General features: G+C 44.5%; 1 protein-coding gene and 1 long non-coding RNA gene across 6 annotated transcripts in view; one reads left to right on the top strand and one right to left on the bottom strand.

The window, feature by feature from the left end:
* Positions 1–2,460: 2,460 nt before the first annotated feature.
* SELP (selectin P) overlaps positions 2,461–16,103 on the top strand; it is a 43,363-nt gene continuing 29,720 nt past the window's right edge. For 3 of the 5 annotated variants that reach the window (XM_032318261.1, XM_032318259.1, XM_032318257.1), the window contains exons 1-2: positions 2,461–3,309; positions 3,456–3,539. In XM_032318261.1, the coding sequence (XP_032174152.1) occupies positions 3,169–3,309; positions 3,456–3,539 (225 nt within the window). In that variant the 5' untranslated portion in view covers positions 2,461–3,168. Of the gene's footprint in view, positions 3,314–3,455; positions 3,540–16,103 lie in introns of all 5 variants that reach the window. The other 2 variants (XM_032318263.1, XM_032318262.1) reach the window with 2 other exon arrangements.
* LOC116576243 lies at positions 3,534–15,828 on the bottom strand. Its single transcript, XR_004280080.1, has 5 exons — positions 15,560–15,828; positions 10,886–10,968; positions 10,286–10,452; positions 8,892–9,160; positions 3,534–4,100 (listed from the first exon to the last, which is right to left on the bottom strand). It is a non-coding gene; the product is annotated as an uncharacterized LOC116576243 (long non-coding RNA).

Here is a 16,103-nt window from a genome sequence, read left to right as displayed (position 1 = left end):
CAGATGATGGATTCCACTGCCTTTCCTTCCCTTTCAAAAACTGGAGAGCAAAGATAGAGAAAAGAAGTGCCGAATCACAACACCACAGACCCGTTAAATTGAGCTTCAACAGGAAGATTGAGAAGCTCGAGAACCTTGTGTGTGGTATCTTCGGGAAGCCGTCTGGGGAAGGTTCACATCTTGGTTCGTGACTATGGGCCACAAGGGCTTCGTTGGTCTGGTGAGTTTTTTTTCCTTCTCCCATTTTCCCCTTTCTGGGAAGTTTTGATATAAAGTCCATTCAAACCACGGGAAGACTTAACTTTATCCTCCACTGTTCATCTGTAAGTCGTATGTGTAGCTCTACTTGCAGCTTCTTAAATATTATTTTGTTTTTAATAATTTTTAAAATTTTTCTTACAAACATATAATGTATTATTTGCCCCAGGGTACAGGTCTGTGAATCACCAGGTTTACACACTTCACAGCACTCACCATAGCACATACCCTCCCCAGTGTCCATAACCCCACCCCTCTCCCTACCCCCCTACCCCCGGCAACCCTCAGTTTCGTGACATTAAGAGTCTCTTAGGATTTGTCTCCCTCCTGATCCCATCTTGTTTCATTTATTGTTTTCCTACATATTGGCGGGGTTTTTTGTTTTAACTACAGCAGAAATATATTTTAAAGCATCACAAAGGTTTATGATATCTCACCAAACAAAACAAGACAAAAAAAGCATTGTATCAAGTGTACAATGAGATTCTAATTCCATTTCAGTTCCACAGTATGAGGGGAGATCTTTTTCCCTCTTCTTTGTGCTTTTCTGAATTTTCGTGGCTTTTTTTTTTTTTTAACAATGAATGTATTATATGAACAATAAGGGGGAAGAGCTACGTGTTCTTTTTTCCGAGTTCTCGCCTGTCATCCTACAGCCGGTTATGTAGAAACTTCCCCGGTGTTCTCCTAGGAGACGGACCAGCTTTACTGGAGGAATTACCTGCCTTCTATTTCACATGGCGACAGGTGGTACACAGGCCAACAGCCAAAACGTGGCCTGAGACTGGGCATGGTGCAGGTGCTTCCTACCTGTCCAGCCTCCTTTACCACCTGCAGGCACTGTCCCGGGGCTCCCAGGCAGCTCTAGTCTGTGACTGGCCTAGAATGTTCTCCCCACCTGATGTGGTAATGCTTATTCAAAGTAAGTCCTCAGCTCTGAAATCCGTGTCTCTGGGGAGACATCAAGCTCCCATCATAGCCTTTCACTGCAACACATTTTTTTCTTTCTGCATTTATTCAGGTGATTTTTATTAATATCTAATGCCTCCTCCCTAAAAAAAAAAAAAAATAATAAGTGTGAGGTCTATTAGGGTTTTACTGAATCCCCAGAGCTAGCCTGCTTCCTGGAGCCTTGAAGGAACGCCAGTATTTGTTGCACGTATGAATGCATGGGAGAGGACATGTGGAAAGCCAAGTGGAGATGGGAGAACATTCTCACTCTGTCTGCCCAGAGTCATCAGTCTGATGAATGAGGCATAAGTATTTGCTGAGTGTCTGTGTGCCCTCTGCTAGACGCAGTAGGAGAGGAAGACTAGCAGGAGAGGAGCCCGTAGACTATGAAGAGATGAGAAAACACATGAAACACATAAATCAAACTACTAATTAAACTACTACACTGGCATCGTATTGTATTTTTAATGGCCACATAAATAGAACAGACCTAAATTTTCTGTATAGACGATATCCATTGGAGCAAATGGTATTCATGTTTTCTGCCTGAACAGCCTTTCAACAAACTCAAGTGTTTTCCCACCATTCTTCTCCCCAGAAATCCTTCTCTACTTCCCTCAGACTCCCTAAAACTTAACATTATCCAGTTGAAAACATATTAGCAATAGGGACCTATAGTCTAGAGAGCACCTTCCCTCATACTCATGGGAGAAATTTTTTTAAAAGGAGGCAATGCCAAGAACACAGTCTGGAGAGTGAGAATAAGCCCAGAGGAAACGGAGGCGAATCTCAGGGGAAACTGGCCCCATGCGCACGCTGTGTGTGTGCAGGTGCGCTCCAAGCCTTTCCTGTATAAACCATTAGTGGTGCCATCACTTCCATGCAGCGACTGTGATCCCTGCTTATTATGAAGCGAGCTGAAGGAACTGAGTCACAAGGAGGGTAGTAAGTTGCTCAAGGCACACACCGGTGGCTGGCAGAGCCCGGCAGTCTGGCTCCTGGGGCTGGGCTCCCAGCCACTGCATGGGGACAGCTGTCCCCCCCGCCCCGAGTCCCAGGTTCCCCTGCCATCATTCTTTCCTTGCCACCTCCTTCCCCAGGCTTTCTACCCTACATAATTAATGCCTTCCTCTTGGGCCCAAATTCCTCCATGCAAATGCAGCCCCAAGCTCCTTAAGTCATCGTTATCTTTGGACTTCTTTCCAGATCTTTCCATGTTTAATCTTACTCCATTTTTATTCTACCCACAAGATGCCTATTTACAAGCTGGGCCACTCATGGAGCAATGAAGAATGGCCTGCAGGACCGCACAGCTACGACCCCAGGAAGGCAAACGGGAGGTCGGGTTTCCGACTCAACACGGAGTGCGTGATCTGACTCTGCTGATAACAGCTCTGAGAGCAGCCACCGCGGCCCCCTTCGCTTGAGTTCTGACTGTGGGCCAGTTACTGTTTCCAGTGCTCTCCCGTATTAACTCACTGAGCCGCACAACCACCTGTGAGGTGAGTCCTGGCACTGTCCTTCTGCTTCACCGTTGGAGAAAAGAGGCCAGAGAGTTTAGGTCATTTGCCGAAAGGTGGGACAGACGTGCAGCCAACATGGGTCTCTGGGAGCTCGCCACAGAGCCCCGGCCTTCAGCGCTGAGCCCACAGCCTCTTACTCCCACCCACGAAACTTCCAGTTTTACATCTTTTTCTTTCTGATACAAGAAGCAGAAGCCTAATAATGACCCATGTCTGTTGTATTTCATTTCAAGACCGTTCCCAGCAATCACCCTGCCCCTCTTGCCAGGATTTTCTCAGTGGCTTTTTCCTTTCCTACTTTGTTATTTTGTGTTATTATTTTTGCTTCCTTGTCTCAGAAGGCTGCTGGAATTGTTAACATTCACTGCGATTTCACAATAACTGGAAAATTTACACGGGGACGTTATGATTAAGACAGAGCATATTTTCCAAACGTATGACCTTAAATTGGGGATCGTATCATAATAAGAGGAAATTCAACTCCTGGGCGTGTGGGCACTATTCATGCACTGCTCAGCCCGGGATGTCCACGAGTGATTCACACATGCCCCTGTCTCCAGACCAGCCCTGCATGGAAGTAGGTAACCTCCTGCCCCCACCCCACCCCTGGTGACCACTGCTGCTAAGTATTATCAGTGGCTCCTGTATAATCAACATCTAATTTCATGGGAAGGGCTGTGGTGAGTTTCTGGAACTTGAATAGGAAGTTGCTTTTCTAAACAGCTTGACACTGAGGGGAGGCAGCGAGACTATAAGAAGTCCGGGCTGGGCGGGTGGCCGAGAGAAAGCCCAGGCGCAGAGGAGATGGTAAGTTCATTTCTCTGTATCTGGGACCGGGTGAGACGTGGCGTGAAGGCTGAAGCAGGCGGGTGGGGAAGTGCAGTTGTCATGGTGCTTTGGGGAGAACAGTCCATTAGAGTGCGAGCATCTCCAAACCTGCTGTCCACTTTGGAGCCTCTAGCATTCTTGGGGGTTGAGGCTGCTCTTTCCATGCTACGAGTGAAGCCGCCGAGCCTCATGGAGAACAGGAGTTTCGCGCACGGCCGCACTGCTAGGCTCGACAGTGCTGGGATCTGCACTTCTGTCCCCTGGTTCCACGCTGCTGTTTCTCCTTAGAGCTTCTGAAACTCTCATGGTGCAGATTTTGGTAAAGCCTCGATCACCTTCTCCAGGACTGCTCTTCTCTCTGGCTTGAAGGCAAGGCAGAGCAGGTGCCCTGGGATGACCTGAGATTGAATGTGTTCTCATCCCAGCCCTCCCGGTTCCCTCTCTGAGCTCTAGGAGTCTGCCGGGACTTAACGTGGAGACTTCGAATGGTTTCCATTTCTGCCTTAAGTCTCCATGCTGTTAGTGACTCAGTTTCTCCATCTGTAAAATAGATAAAATTCCAGCACTCTATAGTGTCATGGGGAAGATTAAATAAGATTGCACTGAAATGCATTTAAATCTGAGGCTGGCACATGGTAACTGATTAGTAAACGCCAGTTAGTATTGTTGTGAAAAAGAAAAAAATTTGTGGAGTTTGGGATCCAGGAAAGATACAAGGGAAAGTAGGTATTTTGGAACTCATTAAAAGATAAGCCACACAGTTTTACTCCTGACTTACCAGGAATATCTCCCACAGCCCCAGGGTCCAAGACCCTACCATCTGTAGCTAGCAAGGAACCATCTGTCCGTGTTTTTGAGCCCCTTCCCATGGGATGTCAGAAGAAATCAGCATTCATACATGATTCACCCCACCTCTTGGCTTTACTACGGTACACTTTTCAAATATCTGCAGTGGGGATTTTCTGTGCTGGGGATAATAGATAAGGAGACTGTGAAGAAAGCAGGAATGAGTTTGAGTCTGTCCTGAGTTTGAACTCCAGTGACATGAGATTGCCTTTGTCTCATCTCCTGCATATCACACATTCTCTGTGCTGGTCGACTTACACGGACAAGGAGTTAGTCATCTCCTCCTTCTACTCAGTCTGGGATCCTCCTCTATTTCAGAAGTATGTGGACACATTGGATCGTGGGGTTCCTTGGGGTTCTAGCAAAAATACAACTCTTCATCCCAGATGAAAATGCAAACGTCCTTATAAACACAAGCTTTCTGGACAAAGACAGTGGGTTCCCCGACCCACACATGGGTCTTAGGTTAAGAGCTCTACTCTATTGCCTCTTGTGCTTCAGGCTTAGAAGCACCTCCCTTAGCGTCTTAAAACTGGGCTGGAACTCTGCAATCTAGAGCTGTTTTCCATATTCCAAAATTAAGCCCTTTTCCTTTGGCCCTGGGCACATTTGGCTCTTGGGATTCAGGAACCTCAACCCTCTGTGTGTGAATCTGGCTTCAAGTTCAGAGTGACCTCAGTGAACCTCTAGGACCTGAGGAAGGAGGCTCAGGTTTATCTGGTGGAGGGTTCTCAATCGGATGAGTCTTGGAGAGGGGAGATTGGGAACTCGCAGTTAAATTGTGCTGATGTTAGAGTTTTTGTGGGCTAAGGAACAGTTCTAGAGTCTCTTCCATTTCTATACCTCAACCATCTTAGGTCTGTGGCTTTTAGTTCTTTCTCTTCTTTTACCTTTTTTTCAGAATGTAGCTACGCGGTTCACCTTCTCCTGGGCTGACCACTGGCTCTTAGAATAGGTAGCTTCAGAATTAAGTAAGCGGAAACTTAAATCTCTAAAAGTCAAAATGACCTACTGCTTATGGGCAAGACTGAGAAAAGACCCTGGAAATTAGGCTCATGGTGGTTTCATGAACGACATTTATTACATTATCTTCTAGGTGTCTCATTTCTTTGATTGAAAAGCAGACAGAAACTTTATACAGTCAAATACAAAATGATTCTTTTGTACTTGTAGGGACATAGCTCTGTCAAGCTCTAATGGACTTTTAAAAATTAGGTATGCTACTTTATTTTTAATGCTAGTAATTCAACCTAAATAATGGTGATTGGTAGTCAGATTTAAAATACATGCTCGGATTCTTGGTGTTAATGCCCTGGGCTCCTTCCTGTTTTTAGTTCTAATTTGCTGTTGGCCTGGAGACCTCTTTTTATTTTTTTTCACTGTGCTTCATTTTCTACCTTTGAGCTGCTGGGGCTACTAACACCTGGGCTACGCCAGCACCACTGTATAGTGTCGGAAACTTCAGGGAAGTATTTTGGCAGTTGTGATGCCTTGTGAAACCTGGACTTTGCCACCAGAATGTGTATAGCTCTGCCCACTCCACAACTCTCACATCTACCTCCCTGCTTTGCATTCCCATTGGCCCTGGCCCCAGCCAGACCCCCTTTCCCTCCCACTGAGACTAGTACTGTAGCCTCCCCTTTGCGAGGCACAGCCTCTCTGTGGCTAATTCATCAAATTCATCAAAACCACTATACTCTGCGGCGCCTAGGTGGCTCAGGGGGTTAAAGCTTCTGCTTTTGGCTCAGGTCATGATTCCAGGGTCCTGGGATTGAGCCCTGCATCAGGATCTCTGCTCAGTGGGGAACCTGCTTCCCTTCCTCTCTCTCTGCCTGCCTCTCTGCCTGCTTGTGATCTCTGCCTGTCAAATAAATAGAAAAAAAATTAAAATTAAAAAAAAATACACTATACTCAAGTCCCTCTGCTGAGGACGCTTCTCTGTTCAGAGCCCTGACCATTAGGTCCCTCCTGGGCTATTACATCAGACTCACGAGACCTGGCCCCAACCTCATGTGGTTTGGAGGGGGCCGGGGTGGGGGGTTGGAGCCAGCAACCATGAAAGAATTCTTGAGATGTTTTCAGTGCAAAAAGAGGGTTTTTATTATAACATGGGGACAGGACCCGTGGGCAGAAAGACCTGCACTGGGACTGTGAGGAGTGACTGCAGATAGAAGATTTTCTGTCCTATGGAAGGAAGGGTGTTAGGGTTCCAGGGAATTGAGTCTATAGCTTTCTGAAGAATTTTTTTTATTGCAAATCATTAAAACAGTTGCAAATGGATGGAGACTCCGATCCTGCTGACTATGATCTTTATCAGTTAACCCTTTGTTTCCCCTTTCCTTTGACCTTGGGTGCCAGGAGTGCCTGAGGAGTGTCACACACAGCCCCCCTGGCAGAGAGGTGGGTTCCAGTGTGTTAGCTTGTGCTGTACCCTCAGCTCCCTTTTCTCACCCTCATCAAAATTCCCTTTTCAATTAATCTCCAGGCTCTCCCAGTTTTCGACAGCAATCAGACGACATCATAGCCTCTATTAAAATCCACACCTCCCTCCCCAGGCTACTGCTCTTTGCATGTAGAACAAAAGCTCATCCCCTTGTTTTAGTTCCCAAAGGCCCGGAATGATCTGTCACCGGCTTCGTGTCGTCCTCTCTTCCCACTGCTCGTTCTGTTCCAGCTCATTCCGTTCCAGCTACGCGGATAACGCAGTGTACGCTCTGTACTTCGCTGCCACCCAAAGCCTTCACACCAGCTTTTCGTTCCATCTTTAATTCCCTTCTTCTTGCTTCTCACTGCCTGGCTTCTTCTGGCCCTTCTGCTTTCAGTTAAAAATGACCTCCTGAGGGGCTTCTGGGTGGCTCAGTCATTAAGCATCTGCCTTCAGCTCTGCTCATGATCCCAGGATCTTGGGATCGAGCCCCACATCGGGCTCCCTGCTCAGCGAGAAGCCTGCTTTCCTCCCTCCCATTCCCCCTGCTTGTGTTCCCCTCTCTTGCTGTGTCTCTGTCAAATAAATAAAATCTTAAAAAAAGAAAATGACCTCCATAGAGAGATCTGCCCAAGGTAACCACCAGTCCCTCTATCCCACTTTAATTCTCAACCTAGCGTGTACCACTAGCTCCCAGGTTTCACCTTTATCTGTTATGAACTGTTCTGTATTTATTGGCATGTCATTGTCCATCTTCCTCAGTACATTGTATATTCCACGAGGACAGGAATGATGTCCGTTTCTACCATTTTAGTGCCAGTGCCTCAAAGAGTACCTGACACATTTAGGCCTTTGATAAATTAATAGCTACTGAAATAAGCAATGGGAAAGAACAGGGAATAACAGGGAGCACCTGTCTTGGTGGGGGCGGCGGCTCTGGTGATAGAAAAGGCTCCGTTCAGGAGGAGATTTTTGGATTTATAGCACTAGGCACACAGAGAAGGAGAGGGTGCTCTGGGCAATTAGGAGAACAGAGGGCACATATAGTACATTCTGGAAACAACAAGATGTTTGTTATAAATGCATAGTAGAATTGTGTAGATGGTGAGTAAACTGAAAGTTAACGGCAGGAGAGGAGACTAGACAAAAGGAAGAGACCATGTTTTGAAGGGTCTTACCTGCGTCATCTTGAAGAGTCTGTATTTGTTGCTCAAGGAATGGGAACAGCTGATGGACTTTAGGTAGTAAAGTGATACGATCAGGTTTGTATGTTAGGAATACGATTCTGACTTCATTATAGAGAAAGAATTGAAGATGGATAACTTGAAGGTAGTAACTTGAGGCAAGACCAGATAGAAGATGTGCAAGAAGTGAAAGAATTATGTCTGCTCTAGTACCTTAGCGGAAATGGGAAATCTGGAGAAAGCCCAGATATCTGGTCCGAAGGTAAGGTCAGTACGATTTGATGACAGGTTGGTGTGAAGGGTTTGGATAAAGGAGAGAGAGCCTTTGTCTTCCCTTCATGGCCCAAAGGACTTCAGGGTCACGGGGTTCAGGCCAGGGAGACTGACTGCTAGTAAGAACCTATTTCTCTTCTAAGAGCCCCTTTGAGTGCTAAAGTCTTCCTGAGAGCCACACTCTCTCCAGAGGGTTGGGTGGAAATTTGCTTTCTTGTCCCCAACTTCTAAGAGCTGCTGCTATTTGACGCCCTTCTCGGCTTTCCTGAAACACACCACCCACTGTCACAATCGCAGGTTTTCCCACTTCTCCACGCATCCTTCTGTCTTACCCGTACAGTGTTAAGAGAGTGAGTCCTACTCATTGTTCCCTCACACAGGATGTGAGCCATCATGCCCCTTGCTTCTCTCACACCCAAATAGAGTGACACAAAGTACCAAGATCTTTTTTTTTTTTTTTGCACAGCTTTCTTGGGCTCTTCTGCCTCATCATAATATACTTTTAAATTTGATACAACCAATGCTGTAGCCTTTCAATATGGAGTTATAACCATCACATATTTTTTTCAGTGTTTTCTTACTCAGCACCCACTTCTCTCTTACCTTCAGTCATTCCTCTGCCTTTGTTCTTCAATTTATTTGCTCACTCATTCATAAAATATTTATTAAGCATTAAGCGTCTGCTTTCTACTATCGCTGAGATTCAGACCTAAGTTATCTTGGCCTTGAGAAGTGTCTGCCAGCAGCACCTTCTGACTCTGCACACACAGGCTTGCTTTGCGCTTGGACGGCCGATGTCACGCTCAGGAGGGAAGTCAGGGGTGGAGATGCTGCCTGCGGGCCATCTGGCACACGGATGACCAGAAGAAGACCTCAAGAAAGCAGAGGAGTGATAAGAGAATAGGGTCATGGAGGCAGGAACCTAGGGAAGTCTCTATCTCTACAAGGGCAAGCAGTGGGCTGACATACATTCAGAGGAAGACGCATCAAAATTGCTCAAGATGTCAGATAAGAGTCAAGAGAAACAACGGAAGCATTTTCAATAAAAGGAAGTATTCAGTAGTATTTATTGGTGCAGAAAGGTCAAGGAAGATATGAAGGGAAGATATGGGTTTGGTAATTAGGGTTTCAGTGGTAAAGTTAGCAAGAGCAGTTTCATGGGCTGGTGGTTGGAGGAGGCTGGAGAATAAAGGGAAAGTAGAAAGTTCAAGAACCTGAACCATAGAGGAAGGAGAGAGATCAGGATTGGGGCAGAAGGCAAACAGTCCCGGCGGGGGGGGGGGGGGGGGGGTGATATTGTCGATTCTGCCTTTAGAAGTGCAAGATATCTGGGCTTTCTGCCTTTAGAAGTGCAAGATATCTGGACCAGATACCTGGGCTTTCTCTGTGGTCTACAATGTAGACAGGGGAACAGAATTCCTTCCCATGGCACCATTTCTGCCCACTTTGTAAGCCACCCTCCACGTTGGCAGCCATGGGACTCCTGCTGGCATCCAATACTTCTTCCTAAGCAAAGTGAGGACAAGGGAAAAAACACTTGGTCTGGCACTTTGTCCCTGCCCCTCTCCTCATTCCATTTTTTTCAGTTCTTAGGAAAAGTAAAATTAAAGAGAACTATAGTGTAAAGCAGCTTTAATAAAGGTTTACAAGGGTACAGGATATGATTATAATGACCTAGTCACAGACTGTTTCCCAGTGACTTCCAGCTTGAAGCCGACAGCCAGAGAACATTACAGATTAGCAGACCCATGTCCGTTTCTCTTAGAGACATTTGCTCTTGTTTCAACACTTAACTAGCTCAATAACACGTGGAAACAGCCCTTAAATCTCCAGGATCTTAGAGCTGAAGATGACAGTGTAGGCCAGGAACAGAGGTGAGAAAGCCTGCCCACCCCAGAGAAATTTCAGAGGAAAATGACCAGTCAAAGGAAGATTCTCAAGCATCATCCATTCTCTATGCTCACACACAAAACATTTGTCTATTGCTGGTGACTTACTCCGTTGCCTTAAAGTTCACAGAGATTTGGACTCGCAGTCCACTAAACATGGACATGTGGACTGTCCATGAACTGTCTGAAATTGTCTAAAAACAAATTACAGCTGTGCATTTTTTGAAGAATCCTGACCAGTGCTTTTATCAGTCTTTCAAAGGAATTCAAATGTTCTGCAAGAATAAGAATCATTATGTTAACCCAACATCCATCTTGAAAACCTTAAAATGTTTAAAAACTCTCTTTCTCTCTCAGTTCTGTTTAAACCATATTTCAACATTTAAACAAGCTAGTTAAAATGTGAAACAGCTCTTTTGGGATAGTGGCTGGAGTCCGGGCATGGACAGTGAAGCAGCAGCCTCCCCTGATCAGCCTCCCACACACTCCCTTGAACATTCCCTTAAGTCAGAGGACCCTCTAGAAATGCTCGACAGAGAAACGTACAGGGAAACAAACACTTCCAAAGGGCCCATGGGGAGGACCACTAGATCACAAATACTATACTCCTCCAGTCTACTGGAGAAGGAATCCAGCGCATGTTCAAAGGTGAATATAGGGGGAACCCAGCACACATTCAAAGGTGAATATTAGGGGAACCCAGCTCACGTTCAAAGGTGAATACTGGGGTCCCCTTCATGAAATCTACATGATGGTGTTCTTCAGCAGTAATGCTTTTGCTGCTTGTGCCTCTGAAAGAATTTTGGAAAGTTGTGTAAACTCTCACACCTTTTTAAGTAAAAAGCTAACTTCTTTGGTCATTAAGTTTTAAACTTATAATGGAGGGGATGTCTAATACATTGTAAATATTAGCCTTTTGTAATAAATAGATGTCACATCATTTCTTAATATTCATTTCAGTGGAAGTAAATACTGTAGTGATCTAATAACCCTCACCACTTAAAAAAAACATAAGTAAGTTCCAGATAGTAAGAAATTTTATATTATTTCTTTTCTCTCCTCTCATAACTATTTGTATTCCACTTTCTTTGCAGAATTTTAACCCAATAAAGTACAATTTTAAGCTTAAAGTCTTTACTTGATCACTATGTCTTACTTTTTTCTTTTCCATTATCTCATTTAGTTTTTTCCAATTAACATATAATGTATTTTTTATTTCAGGGGTACAGGTCTGTGATTCATCAGTCTTACACAATTCACAGCACTGATCATAGCACATACCCTCCCCAGTGTCCATCACCCAGTTACTCTATCCCTCTCACGGCCCTCCCCTCCAGCAACTCTCAGTTCGTTTCCTGAAATTGAGAGTCTCATATGGATTATCTCCATCTCTAGTTTCATCTTATTTCATTTTTCCCTCCTCTGTCTTGTTTCTCAAATTACCCTTTTTTGTAAAAATTAAAAAAAAATTTTAAACATATAATGTATTATTAGACCCAGGGGTACAGGTCTGTGAATTGCCAGGTTTATACACTTCACAGCACAGATCATAGAACATACCCTCCCCAATGTCCATCACCCAACTTCCCTATCCCTACCCCACTTCCCCCGGCCCCCCTCAGTTTGTTTTGTGACATTAAGAGTCTCTTATGGTTTCTCAAATTACCTTATCAGTGAGATCATATAATTGTTTTTCTCTGATTGACTTACTTCACTCAGCAAAATACCCTCTAGTTCCATCCACGTAGTTGCAAAAGGCAAGATTTCATTTCTTTTGAAGGCTGCATAGTATTCCATTGTGTATATATACCACAACTTCTTTATCCATGCATCTGTTGATGGACATCTAGACTCTTTCCATAGTTTGGCTATTGTGGACATTGCTGCTATAAACATTCAGGTGCATGTGCCCCTTCAGATCACTACATTTGTATCTTTAGGGTAAATACCCAGTAGTGCAATTGCTGGGTCATAGGGTAGCTCTATTTTCAACTTTTTGAGAAACCTCCATGCTGCTTTCCAGAGTGGCTGCACCAGCTTGCATTCCCACCAACAGTGTAGGAGGGTTCCCCTTTCTCCACATCCTCACCAACACCTGTTGTTTCCTGACTTGCTAATTTTAGCCATTCTGACTGGTGTAAGGTGGTATCTCACTGTGGTTTTGATTTGTATTTCCCTGATGCTGAGTGATGTGAAGCACTCTTTCATGTGTCTGTTGGCCATTTGGATGTCTTCTTTGCAGAAATGTCTGTTCGTGTCTTCTGCCCATTTCTTGACTGGATTATTTGTCCTTTGGGTGTTGAGTTTGATAAGTTCTTTATAGATTTTGGATACTAGCCCTTTATCTGATATGTCATTTACACATATCTTCTCTTATTCTGTCGGTTGTCTTTTGGTTTTGTTGACTCTTTCCTTTGCTGTGCAAAAGTTTTTTATCTTGAAGTCCCAATAATTCATTTTGGTACCAGTTGAGACCTGATTTGTGACCCAGGATGTGATCTATTCTGTAGAATGTTCCATGTGCACTAGGGAAGAATGTGTATTCTGTTGCTTTGGGATGGAATGTTCTGAATGGATCTGTGATGTCCATCTGGTCCAGTGTGTCATTTAAGGCCTTTATTTTCTTGTTGATCTTTTGCTTGGATGATCTGTCCATTTCAGTGAGGGGAGTGTTAAAGTTCCCTACTACTACTGTATTATTGTTGATGTGTTTCTTCGATTTTGTTATTAATTGGTTTATATAATTGGCTGCTCCCATGTTAGGGACATAGATATTTAAAATTGTTAGATTTTCTTGTTGGGCAGACCCAAGTACGACATAGTGTCCTTCCTCATCTCTTGTTATAGTCTTGGCTTAAAATTGAATTTATCTGATTTAAAGATTGCCACCCCAGGCGCCTGGGTGGTTCAGTGGGTTAAAGCCTCTGCCTTAGGCTCGGGTCATGATCCCAGGGTCCTGGGATCAAGCCCCGCATCGGGCTCTCTGCTCAGCGGGGATCCTGCTTCCTCCTCTTTCTGCCTGCTTCTCTGCCTACTTGTAATCACTGCCTGTCAAATAAATAAATAAAATCTTTAAAAAAAATAAAGATTGCCTCCCCAGCTTTCTTTTGATGTCCATTAGCATGGTAAGTTGTTTCCACCCTCTCACTTTAAATCTGGAGGTGTCTTTGGGTCTAAAATGAGTTTCTTGCCTATAGCCTATCAATGGGTCTTGTTTTTTGTTGTTGTTTTAATCTATTCTGATACCCTGTGTCTTTTGATTGGGGCATTTAGCCCATTTAGATTCAGGGTAACTATTGAAAGATATGAATCTAGTGCCATTGTTATTGCCTGTAGGGTAACTGTTACTGTATATTGTCTCTATTCCTTTCTGATCTACTACTTTTAGGCTCTTTTTGCTAAGAGGACCCCTTTCAGTATTTCCTATAGGGCTGGTTTGGTGTTTGCAAATTCTTTTAGTTTTAATTTGTCCTGGAAGCTTTTTTTTTTTTTTTAAAGATTTTATTTATTTATTTGACAGCGAGAGATCACAAGTAGGCAGAGAGGCAGGCAGAGAGAGAGGAAGGGAAGCAGGCTCCCTTCTGAGCAGAGAGCCTGATGTGGGGCTCGATCCCAGGACCCTGAGATCATGACCCGAGCCGAAGGCAGCGGCTTAACCCACTGAGCCGCCCAGGCGCCCCTGTCCTGGAAGCTTTTTATCTCTCCTTCTATTTTCAGTGATAGCCTAGCTGGATGTAGTATTCTTGGCTGCATGTTTTTCTCATTTAGTGCTCTCAATATATCATGCCAGTCCTTTCTGGCCTGCCAGGTCTCTGTGGACAGGTCTGCTGTCAGTCTAATATTTTTACCATTGTATACTATAGGCCTATTGTTCTCAGCTGCTTTTAGGTTAGGATTTTCATTCTGTCTCTGAGACTTTTAAGTTTTACTATTAGATGGTGGGGTATTGACCTATTTTTATTGACTTTGAGGGGGATTCTCTTTGTCCGTATTGATTAGGTCTCAAGCCTCTTACTCTTTTTTTTTTTTTTGAGGTGAATTTTTCCACTTTGTCATTTTGTCCAGAGAATAGATGAATGAGAGAAAAAAATGTTAAAAGGGTAAGATCAACCCCAGAAAAATGTATACTGAACAAATCAGAAAAGACTCAAAACTGGGGTGAAAACAAAGGGGAAAAAAAAAATATATATATATATATATATATATATATGTTGTATGTGTGTGTCTATCTCGGGCTGGTGAATAGAACAGAGCCACACAGCTGATTGTGGGTATATTTTTGTCTGTTAGAAGAAACTGCCTCCCCAAATTTTAAAGAACTAAGAACTTACATATATACAAAAATAAAGGTAAACATGATGAAGGGATAGAATGGATAGAATATGACTGTAAAGATAAAAATTTAATTAGATTTTTAAAAAAGAATTAATGAGATAAGAAGTTGGTTGAAAAAAGAAAGAAAAAAATATTTTTTTAAAAAAGGAGAGAATGTGATCAGGCAGGAGATAGAACAAAGCCATACACTAGATTTTGGTCTCTAAGAAGCTGTATCCCAAAATTTTAAGGGAAGAAACACACGTTTCATGTTGCTGTGATTCTCAAATGTCTTTGCTGGAGGCGGAACCACACCGCCCTTGCCAGGGGCCGGGCTAAGCGATCTGTTCCGGGTCGCGCTCAGAGCTTTTTGTTCCCTGAGTGCTTTCCCTACGGCTTTGGAGGACGGGAATGAAGATGGCAGCCACCCAGTCTCTGGCAGGAGGTGCCCAGAGCTCAGGGCCCGGCTCCTCAGTGCAACCTGAGAGAAAAGCCGTCAGTTCCTCCCGTCTCCCTGGTCTCCGGCCGTGCTCTGAGCTCCTCCGGCTTGTGACGAAGCATCTCTATCTCTGGTGCATGGCCCTGTTTGGAGTCTCCAAACCTAGCAGATTCCTGCCACGCTCCCCTGCCACTTCTTCCAGAGAAGAAAGGGTGGAGGGTCTCCCCGATCTACCATTTGTGAGGTCTCTGCTCGAAGACCAGTGTCCGAATGTGCCTCAGGTCAGGGTTTATGGCAACCCTGAGCTGAAAGCCCCCTCCTTGGCTCTGTCTCTGCCCCCGACTTCCCCGCTCCGATACCCGGGAGCTCTGCCACACTTGGACACGCCGGGTCTTCCTGTAACCCTGAGGGAGCTGAGACCACACTGTCCCCGCGAGGGTTCTACCCGCCCCCCCCCCCCCCCCGCTTAGCCTCTGGAGCAATGTCCTTCCGTGGAGCAGACTTCTAAACGTTCCAATATCAGGCCCCGCTGCTCTCTCACCTGCCGGTAAGTGGCTGATGGAGAACCCCCCCGCCCCCTGTCTGTCTTCCCCTATATCTCTTCGGGTTCACTTCTCTGCACGTCTGACCTTCCAGAAATGGTCGCTTTTCTGTTCATGGAATTGCTGCTCCTCTTCTCATCAATCTTCCATTGAGTTTGTAGGTGTTAAGGATGGTTTGGTAACTGTCTATCTGAACTCCTGGGACCAGATGAAATGTAGGTTTCCAACTCCTCCGCCATCTTGCTCCTTCCCTTGCCTAAAAACATTTTGAAAATGTTAACAGATCTGATGAAATCCCAACAGAAGGGAACTCATTAGAAATAACACTTGCTATTGATCCAAAGGGAGTAAGTTTATTATATGTATAAAATATATATGTGTTATGCATATATATTACATATTGAATAATACTGTGGACATAGGCTGAAATTGACAAGCAAGAAGATAAAACATAGATCAATAACACAGAGTAGATGGTGTAGCACAGGATAATTCACCGCTGCCCCAGGCATCAAAGCACAGGTCAGTCAGGGAGTCTGTGTGCAACTTCCTAGTACTTTAGGGTGTGGCATACTAGTTCTTAAAGGGAGATTATTGCATAATAACAATGACAATCTTTTTCTTATGTGCA

Source organism: Mustela erminea, chromosome 17 (assembly GCF_009829155.1).
Source record: "Mustela erminea isolate mMusErm1 chromosome 17, mMusErm1.Pri, whole genome shotgun sequence".
In the NCBI taxonomy this organism is placed as follows: domain Eukaryota; kingdom Metazoa; phylum Chordata; class Mammalia; order Carnivora; family Mustelidae; genus Mustela; species Mustela erminea.
Note: the sequence above shows the minus strand (reverse complement) of the source record. Positions and strands in the feature narration are given on the sequence as shown.